Genomic DNA, 21,322 nt, shown 5'->3' with positions numbered 1-21,322 from the left:
TGAAATGTGGACCTCTGGGAGAGCTCACTCCAATCAATATTCCCTGGGGCTTCCGCTACCAGTGTCCTTGCCCCCACAGTGAGCTATAGTCTACCTTCACCTCCCCAGGAGACCTGCCAAGACCCCTAGGTAGGTCTGGCCCAGGTCCCTATGGAAGTACTCCTGTGTGCTGGATCCCACTGCACGTGAGACCTTGTGTGCACCCTCCAAGAGTGGAGTCTCTGTTTCCCCCGCCCTGTGGAGCTCCTGCACTCAAGCCCCACTGGCCTTCAAGGCTAAATGCTCTGGGGGTCCTTCCTCTCAATGCCAGACCCTCAGACTGGCACAGAGGGCTATTTTTATGTGGGAACATCCCTGTGTAGCCTGCATGGGTTTAATATTTTTTGGTGTGAGGGCTCTTTTTAGTATAAATGTCTGCCACCTCTTTCCTCAGTGTATGCTGGCTGTTATCCCTTTGATAGGAGGTGTGACTGATGTTGTGGTGACCAGAACCTGCACTGGATATTGAGCAGGGCCTCCCCTTTGCTCTCTGGTTGTCACTGCCCTGTCAGGGGTGGGATCTGCTACCTAGTCGTTGGAGTAGAGTCCCCCAGATCTGTTTCTGAGCTGTGTTTCTGATCTGTGGTGTGAGGTAGGTGGGACTGGAGCATTCCTCCTCTGGAGCTGTTCACCTATGGGTGTGCTCTGTTGTGTCACCTTCACCTGTTGTACAAGCTCTTAGATTACACTGTTGTTGGTACTGCTCTCGTCTCCACCTTAACCGTGGGAATGCCTGCAGTTGGCCCCAGTGTCCCTCAGACATTGTTTTCACCAGGCCACCAGCGCAGATCCACTGAAGTCATGTCCCAGGATTGCAGTAAGCATGGATCTGGACCCGCTGTGTGCACTATGGGGGCAGCTCAGACTCTGGCCTGGCCCGACCCCCTGTGTAAGTGCCCACAAAGTCTACAGCTGTTAAGCTAGGCCCATCTTGGCTGCAGGAGCAGCTGCTGTCCATTTAGATGTTCTGCAGGCACTTAGCTTACAAAGCTGGTCGCAGGGTCGTCAATTCGCAGATTGTGCAGCTGCGAGGAGAGACTTCAGCGTTTCTTCCTTAGTTGTACAGCCCCTGGGGCTCAGCTGTGGTTTCAGCACCACCTCTGCATGTGGGCCACGCACAGGGGTCTGCTCCTGAGGCTGCCCTGGAGCACACAAGTCCGCCCCGGCGAGGAGGGGGTTGTGGATGCAGCAGCAACGGGGGTCACAAGAGCTCCTGCCCTGGCAGGAGCCCTTCCCCGTGCCCAGGGAGGCAGGGGCCTCATGTGGGGAGAGAGGCTGCAATGGCAGTCCTGCCCCTTGCAAGTCACTTAACAATGGTGCTTCGCTTCTATGGCAGTCTGGGTTTCCTCTACAAGCGTTCCTAGTTGTGGATTTCCTCACTTCCATCCCCTCAGGCTGTCTCCGCACAGTCAACAGTCAAAAGTCTTCTCCCCGGGTCTGCTCTCCAAACCCCACATTTTAGCACCCAGCCCCCATACACACTGGCGACACACCTTTCAGGCTGGGGCACACAGGGCTGTGGCGAGGACCATCTGTGTAGGTCTCACTCTGTCCTGCCTGCCACAGACAGGTTGCTGGGCTCTCCTCTCGTAGCCCCCAAAGTTCCCCTTCTGTCCCAACTGATCTCCTCGCTGTGAGGGGGCTTCCCCGGGTGCGGGAACCTCTCCTCACCTTCAGCTCCCCCAAGGGGTGCAGGTCCCATCCCACTTCCTATCCTCTTCCTTTTCCCTTCTTTCTTTCATGCTACCCAGTTACGCAGGGGTCTTTCTTGTCCTTTTAGGTGTCCGAATTTGTCGTTTTCGCTATAAAACCATGTATGTGCCAAGTGTCCTGATTAAGAATGATTAAAGAAAAGACACATTTCTCTTCTCCCCCAACCCAACCCCCCTATCATTTTAGACCCCTAAGGGGACCTGTGCAAGATCAGTGAAAATTGCCATTGACACGGGGTACCGGCACGTTGATGGCGCCTACCTCTACCAGAACGAGCACGAAGTGGGGGAGGCCATCAGGGAGAAGATAGCAGAAGGAAAGGTGCAGAGGCAGGATATCTTCTACTGCGGAAAGGTGAGGTCTTCCCTTCACCCTACACGACTTACGTTCATGGTGGGTCTGACGTCTTTTCTCTGCTGAAGAATATTGAACTCACCAAACCCTGCAGGCTTGCAGGATCTTAGTTCCTTGTGTCCCCTGCAGTGGAAGTACAGAGTCCTAACCGCTGGACTGCCAGGGAAGTCCTGAGGAGTGAGTTCTTAACTGCCAAATTCCTCAATCTTGCCAAGGATTTAGGGACTAATTAGCCCCATGAAGTTCAGGGAAAAGTTCTTTCTTCATACTTGGGCATTGATTTAAGACAATACGGAAGAGCCAAATCAAAGAAAGTTGATTTGAGGAGTGAAGGGAAGTAAGGAGGTAGTTCATGTTATAATAAGCATGTGTCAAAACTTCTTTTAAAAGGAGGCAGCGTTTTCTTCTGTATATGCCTATTTGTCCATAGATCACTAATTTTTTTTGAGATATAATTCATGTACCATAAAGTTCACCATTTTTAGTATATTCACAAAGTTGTTCAACCATGACCACTACCTTTTCCAGAATATTTTTATCACTCCAAAAAGAAACCTCTTACCCACTAGTAATCACTGCCCATTTACCCCTCTCCCCCATTCACTGGTAAACACTGATCTACTTTCTGTCTCTTTAGTTTTCCTACTCTGGACATTTCATACAAAAGGAACCACACAATATGTGTTCTTTCCTGTCTAGTTTCTTTCACTTAGTATAATGTTTTCTACGTTCAACCATGTTGTAGCACATATCAGAATTTCATTTCTTTTTATGGCCAAATACTATTCCATTGCATGGATATACCACATTTTGTTTAGATCACTACCTTTTGAGAAATTGAAATCTCCAGAAATCACTATCCATTGAAGAGCAATCAGAAAGATAAAGCATCATGATAAAATGAAAGCCAGTGGAAATGTAGGATACATATTTACAGGCAGCCTTGCAGGAATAAAACTGTATAACTTTAGAGAACTTGTAATACAATTCTCCTAAGTTTTCTAAAGAGAACAAAATGGTGCTTCTGACTTCACTCACTCCCCAGAACCCCGTCCTCCCTACTCCTTTCCAGCCTCTCCAGGAGTTTGCAGTTTCCCAAGTCACCAGCCACTTATGGGCTATGATTTCAAGGGGCCATGTAGAGCCACTGTCCCAAAATATCAGCCTGAAGCTTCTCACTTTGTTATACCTTTACAGCCTGATTCCTAAAGCTTTTGTTACTACAGAGTCTCTCATTACAACTCACCAAGTGTTTCTGGGGAAAAATAAACTTGAACTCATATCCTGAGGACCTGAGCCAAAGAATCCTGCCCAAAGCTGGAAATATTTTTGAATTTATTAAAAAAAAAAAACTTTCATTCTTATCTCCTTGGTAAACCATTAAAGCTGTTGGAATACCTATCATGATGAAAAAATTGAACTGAATTAAATCACCCATTTCATTTCATTTCAAGGCTTGATATGAGTTAACATTTACAAAGCACTTAAAGAGTACCTAGAACTAGTACTGCCTGTCTGTTGAATAAAAATAGATTAAAACATAAAACAGAATTTTCAGTTAGATGAGATTTCACCAATACACCAAAAGGACCCACAGTAACAACAAAAACACGTTTTTCTCTACTCTCACATTGTCTTCTCTATGCTCTGAAGGCAAGAAAAAAAAATTATTGTCCAACATAGGAAAAAAATCAAATTTTGCTAATTTTGCTCGCTCTTAACTTGTGGCAAAAAATGTACATAAATTCAAAGCTTTTTCTCCCCAAAAATATGTAAGCAAATTTGATGCTCCAAGAAGATGTATTCATTTATCCTGAAGCTCTGGGTACCCTTCAGCATCCCATGTTTTACAGACCTCAAGGGTACACGTGCTTCAGTTTGACAACCCAAGGCTTAATCTTTCATTACCTAACACTTTAGAGAACGAGTAATTTCTTTTTCTTTTTTTTCTTATTTATGTTAAGCTGTCTACATTCCTTTTATTTACTTTTTCAGCTTTATTGAGATATAATTGACATATGGCCTTGTATAAAGTGTACAACGCATTGATTTGATACAATTATATATTGCAAAATGGTTACCACCATAGTGTTAGCTAACACCTCCATCACATTACATAATTACCATTTATTTTCTGTGATGAGAACATTTAACATTTATTCTCTTAGCAACTTTCACGTATATAATACAGTATTGTTATCTATAATCACCATGCTGTTCATTAGATCCCCAGAACTTATTCATCTTAGAACAGGGAGTTTGTACCCTTTGACCAACATCTCCCCATTTGTATTCATGAATAGCTGTTTTGTTTTGTTTTGTTTTTTCATGAATAGCTATTTTATTGTTTTTTAATATAAATTTATTTATTTTAGTTTTGGCTGCGTTGGGTCTTCGTTGCTACATGCAGGCTTTTCTCTGGTTGCGGTGAGCAGGGGCTACTCTTCATTGTGGTGTGCAGGCTTCTCATTGTGGTGGCTTCTCAGGAGCACAGGCTCTAGGCACGCGGGCTTCAGTAGTTGTTGGACATGGGCACAGTGGTTGTGGCTCGTGGGCTCATGAGCGCAGGCTCAGTAGTTGTAGCGTACGGGCTTAGTTGTTCCGCGGCATGTGGTATCTTCCTGGACAAGGGCTCGAACCCGTGTCTCCTGCATTGGCAGGCGGATTCTTAACCACTGCGCCACCAGGGATGCCCCATGGATAGCTATTTAATTGTTGATCTTTGTTGGAGGACTGGAGGCTGGGGTCTCCCATGCCGCCATTTTGGTGACATTATTGGTTCAGATCTTAGTAGGGATTGGCAGAATTTTCCTGGGGAAATGAGGAAGTGAACCAAATGAGAACAAAGGAGCAGTGAAAAGGGATCTAAACGTTTGCAATAATTTAAAATTTCACCAGCTTCTGCACCACCCATCACCATGTGGAGGATCTGGTGAAGACACATACACAACCATATTTCTTACTCAGATGAAGCACACCTTTTATCAGTGAAATGAAAGTAAAGTGCCAAGCCAGGTCAGAACCACTAGTCAGATACATGTTCCCTAATTACACAATGAGGAAAAGTGAAAGTGCGAAGAGTCCATTAGGCAATTAGCACAGAGCAGGGGAAGACTTTATTGCTGAATTAGGTACTCTGTGGTTCAGATGGATCTTTGAATCTCTGGTACTATATTTGGATAAAGTTATACTCTGGATGTCAAGTTATATCAGCTCAACCTATACTCAGATGACACTGCAACGTAAACATATTTTTGTGAAATGAAATGGGTGAATACAATGTGTATGAGTGTTTGTAAAGAATAAAGGGCTGGGAATTCCCTGGCGGTCTAGAGGTTAGGACTCTGCTCTTCCACTGCAGGGGGCATGCGTGTTGGGGAACTAAGATCCTGCATGCTGCACGGTGCAGCCACAAAAAAAGAAACAGTAAAAACAAATTTTAAAGGGCTGCATCATTGTTAATAATAATAATGAGGATATTAGTTAACTATCTCCCTTTTTTTCTTTCAGCTGTGGGCTACACATCATGACCCACAGATGGTCCGCCCAACTCTGGAGAGGACGCTCAGGGGCCTCCAGCTAGATTATGTGGATCTTTACATCATTGAAATACCCATGGCTTTCAAGGTAAGTTCATATGCCTAAAGGTAAAGCCTCTGCTCTTTGGCAACCATGGGCCAACATCTATGTACGGGAAGCTCATTCATTACTTAGCACCATAGAATATTATGATGTTTTGTTACCGTAAATCAGATAGTACTGACCTAACCCAACAAATGCCAAGAAAGATTATGTGTAGCCAACTCAGGCCTGGATCCCAAGTTTCTAGATTCATAATCCAATGCACTGTCTGTTATATCACGTCTTTGCAGCTATAAACGCTCTCCATCAAACCAACAAGTAGTCTCCTAACTGTAGTCCACATTGCAGTTGTCCAGCATCCAGACACACCCTTCTTCCCATTCACACAGTCCCGAAAACATCCCTGCACAACATAATGTAAAATAATAAATACAACTGAAAACCTACTCACACTCCACCCTCTCCAAAGGAAAATAACCCAAAGAGTAGTCAGATTTTTGAAGGCAGCTCCAAGATCAGGACCTCTAGGTGATATCTATTCCTCTAACTCAAATGCACTCCTTCCTTGAACTTTCTCAATATACGGACTCAGTTTAACCACCACCAACACACCCAGTATACACTGCTGAAGAGCAGCAGCTGCTTTAAAGTTTCACTGAGGGAAGGAGAGATTGAAAAACAAAACTGACCACTTGTCCATGAAGTAAACCAGATCCTGCTGGACAGGAAAGACAAGGACTCTCTGCCATTGCAGTGGCCAGAATTTCTTTACACAGCCAACCTGGCTGCCCCGTTCTGTTCTCTGGAAGCACCTTCCTTATTAACTCTCCTCTGTGGTCACATCCAAGATGTGACCTTAGCAATTATATATCCCAAAAACCTCATTTCACAGAAGAGAAAAGCAATGAACTACTTAGGATTAAAGTCCATCAGAATTGGGACCAGATCCTGGGTCGCCTGATGCCAATCTCATACGTGTTCCCTTATACTACACTACCCTCTGCCTTATCCTCACAAGCCTAATAATCGCAATGTCCTGTGGACTACAGTGATTTTTTAATTTCAGACTCTTGGGATTTTGACCTTAGCCCTTCTCCTCACTCAACTAACTTCGATTCTTATTCAAATGACAGAGTTCTAAACTGAGTCTTACAGATTTGGAAAGAACCTGTATTTAAAAGTGAGAAAATGAAATTTACTCCTCTGTGGCTGACTAATGACTTGTAAAATCTTTTTGGAGAAGGTAAATAAAGGAATTCTATTTCTATTCTTAAATAGGATCAAGGCTCAAGGACACAGAGAAGGTAAATTTTTAACAGTGAGAAATTACACAGTATAGTGACAATACCTCCCAACTGAACCTGTACTCCCTGTAACTGAGAAATCAGTCTTTGAAGCCAAAATATCACTTGCTTTTTGAATCTCATGATTCTTTTTAAAGAAAAACCTTTCTCGCTAAAATATTTTACCACTTTGTTATTTTTTAAATATAAAGTTAATAAGCAGGCACAATTTCAGAACCACAAAAAGTACAAAAAATCATGATAAGACATTTTAAAAAGACGAAGTTATTGCTAAACAGGAATGAAGGTCAATAGCATGGGGTTTTTAGAGGGTTGAGTTATTCTTCTAATAATGCCTTACAGTCAGGAGCAGAAAAGGAGGAAAAAGACAATGAGTTTATCCAAATGAAGGGATTAGTAAGGTAAGCACAGTGGAACATCATAGAAATGTCTAACATGGGTTCAGACTTGGAGAGGACTTAATTAAAATTTGGGAGAGTAAAAACTATTAATAGTAAGAGTTCATAATGGAGATATAAAGCCCTCTCAGGTCAGAAGTAAAGTTAGGAAGTGCAAAAAGGCAAGAAATATGGAGGGAGTCTGGGGTGGGATAAGCCTCGTTAGTGTTGAGAAGGCCAGAGGGCGTGGAGACCAGAGGCAACCAGGGTAGTTATGAATGGTTACATGGCTTTGAGGGGAAAGGAGTCTTTTTCCTGCTCTTGGTGAAATAGAAGAAAACTGAGGTGAGATGATCTTTGCTAAAGAGGGCATGGAGAAATTGTTATCACCAGGTGAAAGATTAATTCAGGTGAGATGGCAAAGTGAAAAATTAGGGAAAATTTTTAAGAATATAACGGATTTTATCCAATTGCTTGATTTTCAACAACAAAAAATTCCTATTATCAAGGTCTACAAAGACTTCTATGCCACCAACCAAATCCAGTAGACACTTTGTCCTCATATTTTATTTGATCTCTTTCAGTACAGTTGACTACTGCCTCCTTCTTTAAACATTTTCATCTCATGGCTTCTATGATATCACCCTCTGGTGATTCTTTGACAGCTTCTTCTCTGCTAAACTCCAAATGTTTTGCCCAGTGCTTTATCCTCAATATTCTTGTCTTACTGAGCCATACTCTCTCTATAGGTGATTTCATCCAGTTGCATGGATTGAATACCATTTTATATGCTGAGGACTCCCAAATTTTATCTGTACCCATGACCTCTCTCTGAGCCACTCTCTGAGACTTCTCTGTTCTCTTCAAATATCCACTTGACTGTCCAACAGTCATTTCAAACTCAAACTATCCAAAACAAAACTCTCAATTCCTTGTCCAACCTCAGGAAATGATTACCACCATCCACTCAAGGAGTCTAGAAATTATCTTTTATTTCTATCCCATTTCCAAGCCCATAAGAGATGGGTCCCATTTTTAAATATAGCAAAAAAGGAGAAATCTGAAAGACAATTTCCACACCATAGTCAATCTTCATTGGGAAAGTATCATCCAAAAGTTAGAGGAGGAGGTTTGACACTTACATAGTGTATGAGGTAGAAAAAAAGATGCTGAACTCCTGGAGGGCCCAAAAAGGGTAAGAAAAGAACCATGGGGCGATTAGCCAGACCTGAGAAGTAATGTGCTATGCATTTCCCTTATACTTAAGGAATATTGCATTCATCAACTATACTTAGCTGAAGAATTTCCTCCTCTCAGCCTTAGTGATGACCTCTGGTTTCTTATAAGAGTAAGAAATTTGCTGTCCTCAACTTTGGCCAGGATAGACTATCCAAACACTGAGTCTAAAAGTCCTAATTCTCAACTTTTACTTTTCTTTAATGAGAAATTTTATCATTAAGAGAGAACTTCATGGCTTAAGAACAACAATAATCTGTCAATAAATAAAGAATAATGAATGCTGGGGTGAGAGAATGAGACTAATGTGTCATATATGTTGGACAAATGAATTTCTGGACAGTTCCACAGGGGGAGGGGAAAAAAAAAATATATATATATATATATATATATATCTTGAATTGGTTTCCCAGGGCCCGGGTATATTGGAATACTGACAACTTAAATTCCATCATTTCAATCCCCAGATATAAATAAAGTTAACTACACTTTTTCATTTTCTTTTTCTTTTTTAACAGCCTGGAGATGAATTCTATCCTAAAGATGAAAATGGCAAATGGTTATATCACAAGTCAAATCTGTGTGCCACTTGGGAGGTGAGTTCAAGTGGGCCTCTTATGTTAAAAGAGTACATTTTTAAATTGTGATCTGGTTATTCCTATTCGATTTACGGAGAGTTGCAACCTTTACTCCCAATGAAAAGTAGTAGTCAGGTATTTCTAACCACGAGCAAAGATGTATAAAATCTCCACTTCTGAGTGCTGAAAAATGTTTGATTTTGCTTTGATGGAAGAGAAGAATGCCAAAGATAAGGAAGAGAGAAGTGTGGGAGGAAAAATAAAGTAAAGGAAATAAGTTCTACTGTAACAGTAAATAAAAATATATAAATGAGATAAACTCACAAATTTTTGGTTTCTCAAATTGAATTTTTAAAAATCAGTAATATGATGTCTAAAAGAAACAAATGTAAAATAATATATGAAAAACTGAAAAACAATTCTGGTTCCATTTCTGAGCAGGCTGCTGGCTCTTTCCCCAAGATTATAAGAGTGAGAAACTAGGGGAAAATAATGCGAAAACCCTTATGGATTTAGGTGGGAGGCAGGTACAGATATTTTGAACTGGTTTGTTTATGAGGTAATACGGAAGCTTTTACCTAGAGTGAAAGGCAACTCAGCAACCACTAAGATAATATAGGAGAGGAACTATCGGAGTTATTTTTGCTCTTATTTCTCTCTTGCTATAGCCTTGGGACACACTCCACACATGTAGACACTTAGGACTCGTGTTCAGATGTCTTCAGGAATCAAGTCAGAGCAGCACTGAAATCTTGCACTTGTGAGAAGCTGATAAAAACATAAGTCTCTGCCTGACCTCTGGCAGTTGTTTCCTGCCTCTCCCAATTCAAACTCCAAAGGCTGGAAATGATACTCTAATGATCATCTCATTCTAATAGACTTCCCCCTGTTTAGGTTACAGCTGAGGATCTGAACTGTGGCTTGTTTTGAGGGGTGAGGAGGCACTGACTGTGTTTTCTACTGTTTGGGGCTCTCCACCCGAAAGACCATACACTCACTCCTGACCTCATTGGAGCTGACTAGGATTGGAGTCTGGCATTCTCCTCTAAGGGACTGCCTCACAGTGTACCTAATATCCTCAGGAGAAAATGAGCTCAGAGCCCAAAATAACAAGGCATTTATTTCACAAGGAAACAACATATCTCAATTACATATCACAACAAAAACAGAACAGAGGACCAAGAACTTTTAAATTAGCCAATTAATATATTCAAGGAGATAAAAGAAAGATATCAGCAATATGAAATAAGAACAAGAAAACATTTTTTTAAAACAAGCAAAAATAATAATTATGAAAAATAAAAACACAGTGCAGTAGATGGGATAAAAATAGAATGGGTACAGATAAGGAAAAGATGATCAGCTTAAAAGATCAGAATGAGGAAATCTCCCAAGTGAAGAAGGAAAGGACAAGAAAAAATTTTAAATGTGAAATATGAAAAGCTAAGAGATGTAAATCATAAAATTAGAATTTCCAGTATCCACACAATAGAAGTCTTAGAAAAAAAGAAAGAAAGGGAAGTAATAATTGAAGAAGAAACCCAGAGATGTTGAAAAGGCATGAATTACCAAAGAGGAAAGAGAAAAAAACCCATACCTGGATGCTTTATAGTGAAATTTCAGGATGTCAAACATAAAGAGAAAATGTTAAAGCTTCCGGAGTATAGCAAACAAGCCAGTAAAGGAGACAAAACGAAATGATAAAAAATAATCAGTCTAAGAGAAGGCAGGAAAATAAGAAAAAAGGGGAAATGAATAGATGGGAAAAACAGAAAATAAATAGCAATATGGGGGATTTAAATTCAGTGGTGTCAATAATCACAGTGTATGTAAAGAGCCTGAACAACCCAGTTAAAATGCAGAGGTTTTCAGAATGGATAAAAAGCAAAACCCCACTATATATTATATACAAGAAACTCATTTTAAATAATAAGACACACAACTAAGCCCATGCGCCACAACTACTGAGCCTGCGCTCTAGAGAGCACACGCCACAACTACTGAGCCTGCGTGCTGCAACTACTGAAACCCGCATACCTAGAGCCCGTGCTCAGCAACAAGAGAAAGCCACCGCAATGAGAAGCCTGCACACCGCAACGAAGACTAGCCCCTGCTCACCACAACTAAAGAAAGCCTGCACACAGCAAGAAAGACCCAACGCAGCCAAACATTTTTTAAATAATAAATAAATAATAAAACAAATAGGTTGAAAGTAAAAGGTTAAAAAAAAAAGTGAAAGTCTAGAATAAGATGTACTAGGCTGACAGTAATCAAAAGAGAGCTGGAGTAACCATTTTAATATCAACAAAAATTTCAGAGCAAAGAGTGTTACCAGGGATAAGGAATTTTGTTTTATAATAATAAAGGGTTCAATCCTAAACATCTATGCACCTAAAAACAGAACTCCAAAATACATGAAGCAAAACTAAGAGTAGTGAAAAGAGAAAAAGAATAATCTAGTCAGAGATTTCAAAACCTCTCTCGTTAATTGAGATAATAAGTAGACAGAAAGTCTATAGAATATAGGAACTTAAACATTATCAAACAACTTGACCTAATTGATATTTATAGAATACTTTTCCAAAATATAACAGAATGCTATTTTTCTAGTGCACATGGAATACTTCACAAAATAGTTCATTTTCTGAGACATAAAACGGATCTCAATACATTTAAAAATATTCTTAGGGCTTCCCTGGTGGCGCAGTGGTTGAGAGTCCGCCTGCCTATGCAGGGGACACGGGTTCGTGCCCCGGTCCGGGAAGATCCCACGTGCCGCGGGGCGGCTGGGCCCGTGGGCCATGGCCGCTGAGCCTGTGCGTCTGGAGCCTGTGCTCCGCAGTGGGAGAGGCCACAGCAGTGAGAGGCCTGCGTACCGCAAAAAAAAAAAAAGATATTCTTCATGCAAAGTAGGCTGTCTGATGACATTGGAATTAAATTTGAGTCAATAACAAAAATATATCTGAAAAAAATATATATATATATCTGAAAAATCATCATATATTTGGAAACTAAGAAGATATGTGTAAATAACCCATAAGATAAAGAAAAAATAACAAAATCTGAATCTATATGTACTCTATATGCTAGCAACACACAATTGGAAATGGAATTTTTTAAAAACAATGTTAAATATTTAGAGATAAATTTAACAAAATCTATGCAAGACATATAGTTAAAACTACAATATTTTACTGAGAGGATTTTTTGTTAATTTGAACAAATAGAGAACTGTATCATGTTCTTTGATGGAAAGATTGAATACAGATAGTTTGTTAATTCCCCCCTAATGCATGGATAGATTCAGTGCAATCCCAATGACTATCCCAAAGGAAATTGAAAAGCTGATTCTAAAATGTATAGGGAAGTGCAAAAACCATAATGATAAAGATTTAATTTACTAAGAAGATATATCAGTCTTAAACACATATCTACCAAATAAAATATCTTCAAAATATATAAAGCAAAAATTGATAGAATACAGAAAGACACTGGTAAATCCACTGTTACAGTGGGAGATTTCTGATATATTTCTCTAAATTATTGAAAAGCCAGGAAAAGCTAGACCTAATCTTCTATATAATGCGTGTGTATGTGAGAGAGAGAAACAAGAAGGATCTGTATCCAAAAATAGGAGAATATACATTTTCCACACATACCAGACACATAAAAATTTTCAGGTACTATACCATAAAGAAAACCTCAACATATTTTAAGAAATAAGATCATTATTATCATGCTGGTATACATTATGAAAATACAAGGGGAAGATATGATATACAACATTTCCCCAAAATCATTCAATTACAGAATTCCTGCCTATCTCCTCCACTTTTCTTTAGTTCACAGAATGCCTATTAATATACCCCGGGGACTTTACTTTTTAAAGAATGCACAGTCACCTTTATAAATGTTTATTCCTGCTTGTGTTGAGGTTTCTTTCTTGACCCATTGGCTCTTACCCTACAGGCTTTAGAAGCTTGCAAAGATGCTGGCTTGGTGAAATCCCTCGGTGTATCCAATTTTAACCGTAGGCAGCTGGAGCTTATTCTGAACAAACCAGGACTTAAGCATAAGCCAGTCAGCAACCAGGTACAGCTTGACAAGGGGAGGGAGGGGAGGGGGGGTGTGGGGAGTGGGGAATGTGGGAGGATCCATTACTCAACAGAAAGAATCCTGGACTAGGAGTCAGGGAGTCTTGTGGTCACTTTACGTGTATCTCATCATTAGACCGTGGGCAAGTCAATTCATGTCTCTTAAGAAAAAAGATTTGAAAGTCCAAATCCAAAAAGTAACCCAAACTTTTTCTGAAGAAAAATAATAATGTAGGGGAACAAAACCTACCAGACATTGACACACAGAGTATTTAAAATAATGTAAGATGACACAAGAACCAACATACAAATAAATAGAAAATAAGAAATACCTTAGAAACAGTCTCAAATAAAATAAAAACTTAATGTAAAATAAAATAGCACAAACTAATGACAAAGGAATTGATTTTTCAGTGAATAGTGTGGGGAAAATTGATAGTTATATAGTAACAAATATAGATCTTTGCCTCATGTTATACTCCAAAGTGTCCCTTTGATCAGGCGTTAAAGAAGAAACAAGAAATTATTTGTGAATACTACAAAAGAATTTTAGTTTTCTGGAGCTATGGATAGAAAGGGAAGCCATGGGAAAATTATAAAGAAAACCAATACATGTAATAGTGTAAAAATGTTAAACACTAAAAATATTAGAAACAAAGAGCAAACAAAATTAGATGATTATATCTAAAAATATAACAGAAAAAGGGGATCATGTCCTTACGAATTAAAAGCCTAATAAAAATCAATGAGAAAAATACTAAGGCTCAAAAGAAATGAACAGAAAGTCACAGAAGACAGATTGCAAGACTGATAAACATATGAAAAATATTTAGCTGCTCTAGTAATTATGGAAATTTAAATTTAAGTGTAATTTTGTATTGTGTATCAAATTAGCAAAGTTTCTGTTTTATTTTTTAATATAGTGTTCCATGTAAGCAAGTGATGGAGTGCTGGCAAATGCAAATTGGTTCAACCTTCCTGAAAAGCAATTTTGCAATAAGTAGCAAGAGTCTTAAAAAGTGTTTAGTTTTCTATTTCTAGGAATCCATCCTTGTGAAAAAAAATCAGAACACCCATATGTGTGTTTGTCACAGCACTTTATGTGTGTGTTTGTCGCAGCACTGTTTATCATGGCAAAAAAAATAAAAATAAAAATAAACACCAAAAAGGAAACAACATAAATATGAAAAATTCAGGGAATGTTTACATAAACTTTAAAACATTTATAATATGTGAAATCTTAACAAAAAATGTTCTTGAATCACTCTTGAGGAAAAGAGAAATGGCCACGATATTAAGTGGAAAGACCAGGATACAAAACGTAATACAGTTTGAAGGCGATTATATTATTTAAAAAGTGCAAATATTGGAAAGAAATATATCAAAATGCTAACCGTGGCTATCTCTGGCTGTGAATTTTACAAGTAAATTTTGTTTTCTTCTTTATGCTTTTCTGTATTTCAAGTCTTCTGCAGTGAGCATATATTACTCTTATAATCACAACAAAATACTATTGTTAAATGGGGATATGACATCCTCTTCCCTCTACTTCATAAAACATTAAGCTGCACTAAAAAATGCTCTTGGAACTGGTAAATATTCACAAACTTGGATTATGGTGGACTTGTTTGTTGAATTCATTGTTATTAGAAACTCAAAAGGATTCATAACAGAAAAAATGAATTACCTACATCATGACAGTAGCCCACAGCTAAATAGAAGTGTTGCCATATTTAGAAGTACCACTTCCAAACTGATACCTCAGCTAGCGCTATATCATATGCTCTCAGGAACAGAGAGCAACAACACTTGCCTTCCTCGTTGATCTCAATCCATCCCTTTATTCCTAACCAATCCCCTACCCAGCATATCCTTCACATCTCCTTCCTGCACCCCTAAGAACAATATTTTGTTCTAAAAATGTTGAAGTGACAAGCAGCTTTCTTCTTACAAATGCACAGAGACAGATGGTGATTTTCGACCTGAGAATGAAAAATAGTGAAAATTTGACAGTGTGTTTCCTCATGCCAAGGAGGAAATACCCTGATCTGTTGGCACAAGAATGTCGATCAGCTTCACAAATATACCCTGAAAGAGAATCAAGGCTTGTTGGAAGATCATAGCCTGAACCTATTCATGTGTCCTGTCGTGTCTGAAAGCAGAATATGTCAAAACTCTAGAGCTGGCAAGGTCAAAGTGCAGGTCTCCCAGCCACCAGCCATGACCCTATGCCCTGGTAGGACCCTCTCTACTCCAGAGATACAAAATGAGCAGCTTTCAACCCAGGAATATGGTGAGCATATTTTGGGCATTAGACAGAGTGGACACATTTCATGTGCAAGGGATACATACCTGAAGGCTTGCCTGATTCAAAATTCACGTATTTCAAAACTAATTTTCCCATTACACTAAATCTAACGTGAAATTTGCAAAATTTTATATTTTTCATTGACTTCGTGAACAAATTGACATAGAATATAACCTCACTCTATAGTCGTTCTCAGAGCTTGAGCAATCCAAGATTCCTTAGTACTCCCTATGATGTCCATCTGAAGCGATGTCCATCTGAAGCAATATCCCTCCAGGCTCCGCCCCTGGCTTAGACTGTCTGAAAGCCTTCCTAGCGTCATACAGTGCTCTCCCAGCCCAGTTCAAAGGGGACTGTGGATCTATCTCAAGCCATTTAATCTCATACAAAGTTGCAACACCTAACTCTAGGAACGAAGGAAAGAAGGGAGGTAAGGAGGGACGGAGGGAAGGAAAGAAGAAGGGAAGGAGTAAGGAAACTTTCCACATTCTTCAGCTTTTCCTGATCCTATTCACCATGCCTAACTCACAGGTGTCCTGACACAGAAATTAGTAAATAGTTGTTGAGTGACTTCATTAATGAAATGAAAATTCAATGCAGTTTTTCATGGAAAGACAGAAGAGGTTGGGTTAATTAATGAAAGGACTTTTGCTATTTTCCTTCATGGATTCTGTCCAGCTTCTTAACTTCACCCTGTGAGATTTTGATATCTAAAACTACAGCATTACCAAAGGGTGTTGTAAAACCCCGGACACACCAAGACGCTGACGACTTACATCAGTTTTACCTAGCAAACAAGGAAAAGTAAATACTGCAGCTCCACTGGCTCATTCACAAAGGGCTCTAAGCAGTCCCTAGCAAAGAAGAAGGCAAGTGTGCTTAGGTACCCTTCTCCTTAGAAATAAGGATGACATCAAAGCCCTGCAACGTCAGGAACCATCACCACCCTCTACCTTAAACTGAGCATCCGCTCCCAGCCAGAAATGACCAGCTGTACCCCATACGAAGCCCAGCCTACAACAGTCTGCAGCATCAAGAGTGATGTTTCCTAAGATTCTGGCTTTGTCCTTGCTGTATAACTCTTGTTTTCACTCATTCAACAAATGGTCATCAAGCACCTGCCTTATGCCAGGCACTGTGCTAGGTTCTAGGCATGCAAAAGTGACCAAAGACAGATATAGTCCTTGCTCTCGTGGATCATACACTAATGAAGTCAGGAAAGTTATATGTAATTGGAAACTGAGACAGATGCTCTGAAGAGAAGGAATGTGACTCTCTGAGGTCATACGCACTTGGGTCATGTTAGCCTACCCTCTCCCACCCCCACCCTCACCTCCATCCCTAGAATTTCCTTCACTGAGTGGTCCTTTAGCCATATGCCCTCAAGTTTTTTATCAAAAAACTATCTATGCAAAGATCTTTGTTATATTACATATTATATATTTGAGTTTATATTACATTAACTCAAATTTTTGTTGAGTACGGGTTTCTAGTATGTTGCCCAATGCAACTTTCTGTAAACTCCTGAATTTGTTCACAGAATGGATATTCCTGTTTGTTTTGTTTTTTAATTGTATTAGCCTTATTATGTATACATTTTGTGTTTATATATATATATGTATACACACACACAAATACACACACATATATATGTATATAGGTAAATACACATGCTATATACACATGTGCATACACATATTTAGGCCAGAGACCATAACAGCACTCCAACTGATTAGAAAGGAGTCCCTGTGGGGAAAAGTAAATGTGTTTGGTGCAGGCAGGCAGGCACGAAAGTAAGGAATTCACACTTAGTCTTTAAGTGATGACATGACCTGATAAAAAAGAAAAAAATTGTTTGAAAAGATTAGTGTACCAATAAGATAGAAAATGAGAAAGAGACCAAAGGGGGAGAGTGATGCTAGGAGTGGGAGAGGGTAAGGGAAAGAAATACAGTCCACCCTCCATAGCCATGGATGCAGAACCCGCAAATATAGAGGGCCCACTGTACTGCACCATTTCATAGAATGGACTTGAGCATCTCCGGATTTTGGTGTTTGCTGGGGTGGGGGTGTGTGTCCTGGCACCAATCCTACGTGAATACCTAAGGACCACTGTACTGTGGACACTGTGTGTCACTTTTTAGAATTAAGAAATGTTCCCAAGTGGGGGAGAAAACAAAAGTGTCTTAGGGAAAAGGAGGGATCAAGATTATGAGGGGGCAGGGGAAAAAGAAGAAATGGGAGAAACTGACAAGGGGGAAAAAGAAAGTTTATCAAATTAGAAAAAGGAAAGAAGACCTACCTCTAAGAGTTCCAGTTTACCTTTCCACTTCATCAGTAGCATTTTCTTGTGCCTTCTAGAAATGTAACTTGTCAAGTATTTAATACTTTAGATAGTGAAAATAATAATTATATACTTAAAATATTTTAATTAAGACTTGGTTGATTTTAATTAAAAAGAAAGCAAACACGTAGGTCAAAAACTACCGTAGTGTTTAAGAAGAAACTTTGAGAAGAACTTTTGTTGACACATGTGTTTTTAGTGCAGGAATCCTGTCAGTAAGATACAGAAAATGAAACTAGGCTTACACTTGGTGTAAAGAACTCTCCACCAAGAAGACAAAATTCATCTGTAAATTTAGTTTTATACACACTCTACCTCTTGTGAAAATATTCATAGATGTTTGATAGTGAGGGACAGAGGGCTTCTGCAACATGTCACTTCTATTTACCAAGACTGTAATGTGAACCTTGAGACTGCGTGTTTGTTATGGAAAATTGTATTTGCTAGAATATTTACTATAAATAATTGAATCTGTTCACTTAAAGTTTTAAACCGATAGCTGTAAAAATTGAATTTGTCCCCCAATTATTTTAGGATTAACCCACAGATGGTGACCTCACTAACCTTGTTTTAATTCATCTCACCGATATATAAACAATGTAAACTTCCTTGTTGGGAAAAATATGTAAGATTTACCTTGCTATCCAGAATACTTTTCAGTCGATTTTATTGAAGAACTTTTTTCAAACTATATAAAATTGCATTCATCCAAAAGCCCTTAATTTTGTGCTCTGCTCTCCAATGCAACCACATAGGTTGAATGCCATCCATATTTCACCCAGCCAAAACTCTTGAAATTTTGCCAACAACATGACATTGTCATTATTGCATACAGCCCTTTGGGGACCTCTAGGAATCCATCCTGGTAAGTAATGCTGTCTGTCTCCTCAGGAAGTATATTTCCTTGGTGTAGAGTATGAGGCTAATGTAAATTACTTGACTGAAATGACTCTATTCAGCTGTGTGATCTTAAGGAAGTAATTTCTTCAAGTCATTCTCCACATATGCAAATTACAGCTAACAAAACCTTCCTCACTGAGGTGTTGTAATAATTGATTAGACTCTACCTGTAGAAGTGCCTACCAGTACCTTATTATTTGACAAAGAGTCTCTATGGCCATATTCCGAAATTTTTGAAATCTCTGTATTCAGTGGCAACACTTCTACTGTGATGCATTCCACAGACTTAAGTAGAAATTTTTCTACTCTAAGATGATTCCAAGAGTTGTGCCTTTGTTTCTTCTACTTCAGTCTTCTTGCCTTCCCCTGTATGCCTACTTCCAAACCCATTCTCTCTATAAGATCCATGAAAGCAATATTATTTACCGTCTGGAAGAGGCAGCTCTGAATCTGCCTGTCTTGATCTTCTCAGACTAAGAGCAAGTCTTCTGAATACTCTGCACTCAGAGAAGTTGGTTACAGGTGACCTGAAGTGTTCTGGATAGGTTACCAGGTGAATGGGGGTCAGAGGAGGAGGGTGATTGGTAAACCGCTGGTTCTCATTACTAGGACTAAATATGATGCATGTTTCGATTTTTTTTTTTTAAAGGGTGAATGTGTCTTCCCCACCTTTGTTAAAGGATGCACTTCTAAACTCACTGGGGAAAAAATACAATAAGACAGCAGCTCAAGTTGTTTTGCGTTTCAACATCCAGCGAGGAGTGGTTGTCATTCCTAAAAGCTTTAACCCTGAAAGGATCAAAGAAAACTTTCAAGTAAGAGAACTGCTTCTGGAAATGTAAAAAGTAGGGTATTATTTTTTTTAGAGAGAATTTTGTGTTCAGATTAATAAGAAAGTTGCAATGCCTTCATATGTTATTTTATACCTGCTCCCTGACCCCCTCCACCCACACCTGGATTTAATTTTAGCTGAATTTGAGACAATTCCTAGTAATTCAGGGATTTCTTTGCTGCCTGTAGGCTATCTAGCTCCCTTATTTCTTCTGTTTCCTTACCTATTGACTCTGGATACTACCTACTCCCTTCCCCACCAGCACAGCAGGAATAGAAGGTATAAAATTGGAAATTCATAACAGTCAACTTTCCACCTTCTTAATGGCTCTGGAAAAAGTTGGGGACAAATTTGGAAATTATTGAAGAGGATCATTTAGACTTCATAAATGCCAACCCCCTTTATTTCCTCTATAAGTAATCTGTAATCAGCGTTATAAATATAGGTGAGAAAAGAGGCCACTAGACAATGGAGTGATTAGTTTACTGTGCTACTTCCAAAGAATAAACTGCTAGGTAAATGCAGCCATAGAGAAGTACCATGTAAAGTTAATCAGTTACCCATCAGTTAATAATTTAAATTTCAAAAGTTTGTTTTTTGTCTTACTCATAATTAAAGATAAAAATGAGATAGTATTTATCCCCTCAGATAGGAAAATAATCAGAATGTTAACAGTGTGTGGGAAAACAGGCAGTTTCATATAATACTATTAGAAACATAAAATGATGTAAGATTTGGAGAAGGATGTCATTTTTCCAGATCCATCAAAATTCAAACATACATGTCCATTGACCCAACAATCTTTTTCCCATAGATGTATTTGCATATTCATGCACACATATACAGATGTTTATTACAGCATACTTTATCAGCTAAAAAAAACTGGAAACAATTTTCAATAGGATATTGTAAAACAAATTATGATATATTTGTACAATGAAACAGTATATAGGCATTTTTATTTTTCTTTTTTAACAGAACTCTACTGAGGTGTAATTGAAATGCATGAACTGAACATAAAGTATAAAATTGGAAAAGTTTTGACATATGTACACACCCATGAAACCATCACCACGATCAAGATAATGAACACTTCCAGCACCTCCAATAGTCTCTTCATGCCCTTTTATAATCTATCCCTTCTGGTCCCCAATCCCAAGCAAGCACTGATTTTCTTTCTATCCCCATAGGCTAGTTTGCATTTCCTAGAATTTCAAATAAATGAATTCACACAGTATGTGTGCTTTTATATCCATTTTTAAATAATAAAGTGAAAATATAACTACTGACATGGGAAGACATCCATGATATTAGACAATTATCTTCAGAGCTTTTTTGCTACCACATGAAGGAATGAAATTCAAATTTACCAAAGAAAAAGAGACATAATTTATTGGCTCTCATAACTGGGAAGTCCCTGGGTAGGTCAGACATGACTGGACACAGGTATTCTAATGATTTATAAAAGGATTGAGTTCTCCTCACCCCCTTTCTCCACATGGTGGCACACACAGATTAATATGGGTTAATCTGTTACCCACATTTAGTAAAGATGATCACAGATAAAGGCTTCTGTCTCTGTCAATCCCTGCTTGTCCTTTTATGGGTCATTGGCTACTCCCATAATAATCACTGTGTCTAATGAAAAAGATACCTTGATTG

General features: G+C 39.0%; 1 protein-coding gene across 18 annotated transcripts in view; it reads left to right on the top strand.

Annotated features, from left to right (window-relative positions):
- Nucleotides 1-21,322, top strand: part of AKR1D1 (aldo-keto reductase family 1 member D1) — a 98,073-nt gene that overhangs the window by 57,290 nt on the left and 19,461 nt on the right. For 13 of the 18 annotated variants that reach the window (XR_007479366.1, XR_007479364.1, XR_007479365.1 and 10 more), the window contains 6 exons: nt 1,939-2,106; nt 5,617-5,733; nt 9,124-9,201; nt 13,153-13,275; nt 18,684-18,793; nt 19,478-19,643. Coding sequence is in view for 11 of the 18 variants with exons in the window: in XM_049715100.1 (XP_049571057.1) it covers nt 1,939-2,106; nt 5,617-5,733; nt 9,124-9,201; nt 13,153-13,275; nt 18,684-18,793; nt 19,478-19,643 (762 nt within the window). In the remaining 7 variants the exon portion in view is untranslated. Of the gene's footprint in view, nt 1-1,938; nt 2,107-5,616; nt 5,734-9,123; nt 9,202-13,152; nt 13,276-18,683; nt 18,794-19,477; nt 19,644-20,638; nt 20,898-21,322 lie in introns of those variants that run through there. The other 5 variants (XM_049715103.1, XM_033432382.2, XM_033432381.2 and 2 more) reach the window with 4 other exon arrangements.

This window comes from Orcinus orca, chromosome 9 (genome assembly GCF_937001465.1).
Source record: "Orcinus orca chromosome 9, mOrcOrc1.1, whole genome shotgun sequence".
Lineage (NCBI taxonomy): Eukaryota > Metazoa > Chordata > Mammalia > Artiodactyla > Delphinidae > Orcinus > Orcinus orca.
The sequence above is the reverse complement of the archived record's forward strand: the minus strand, read 5'-3'. Positions and strand labels throughout refer to the sequence as shown.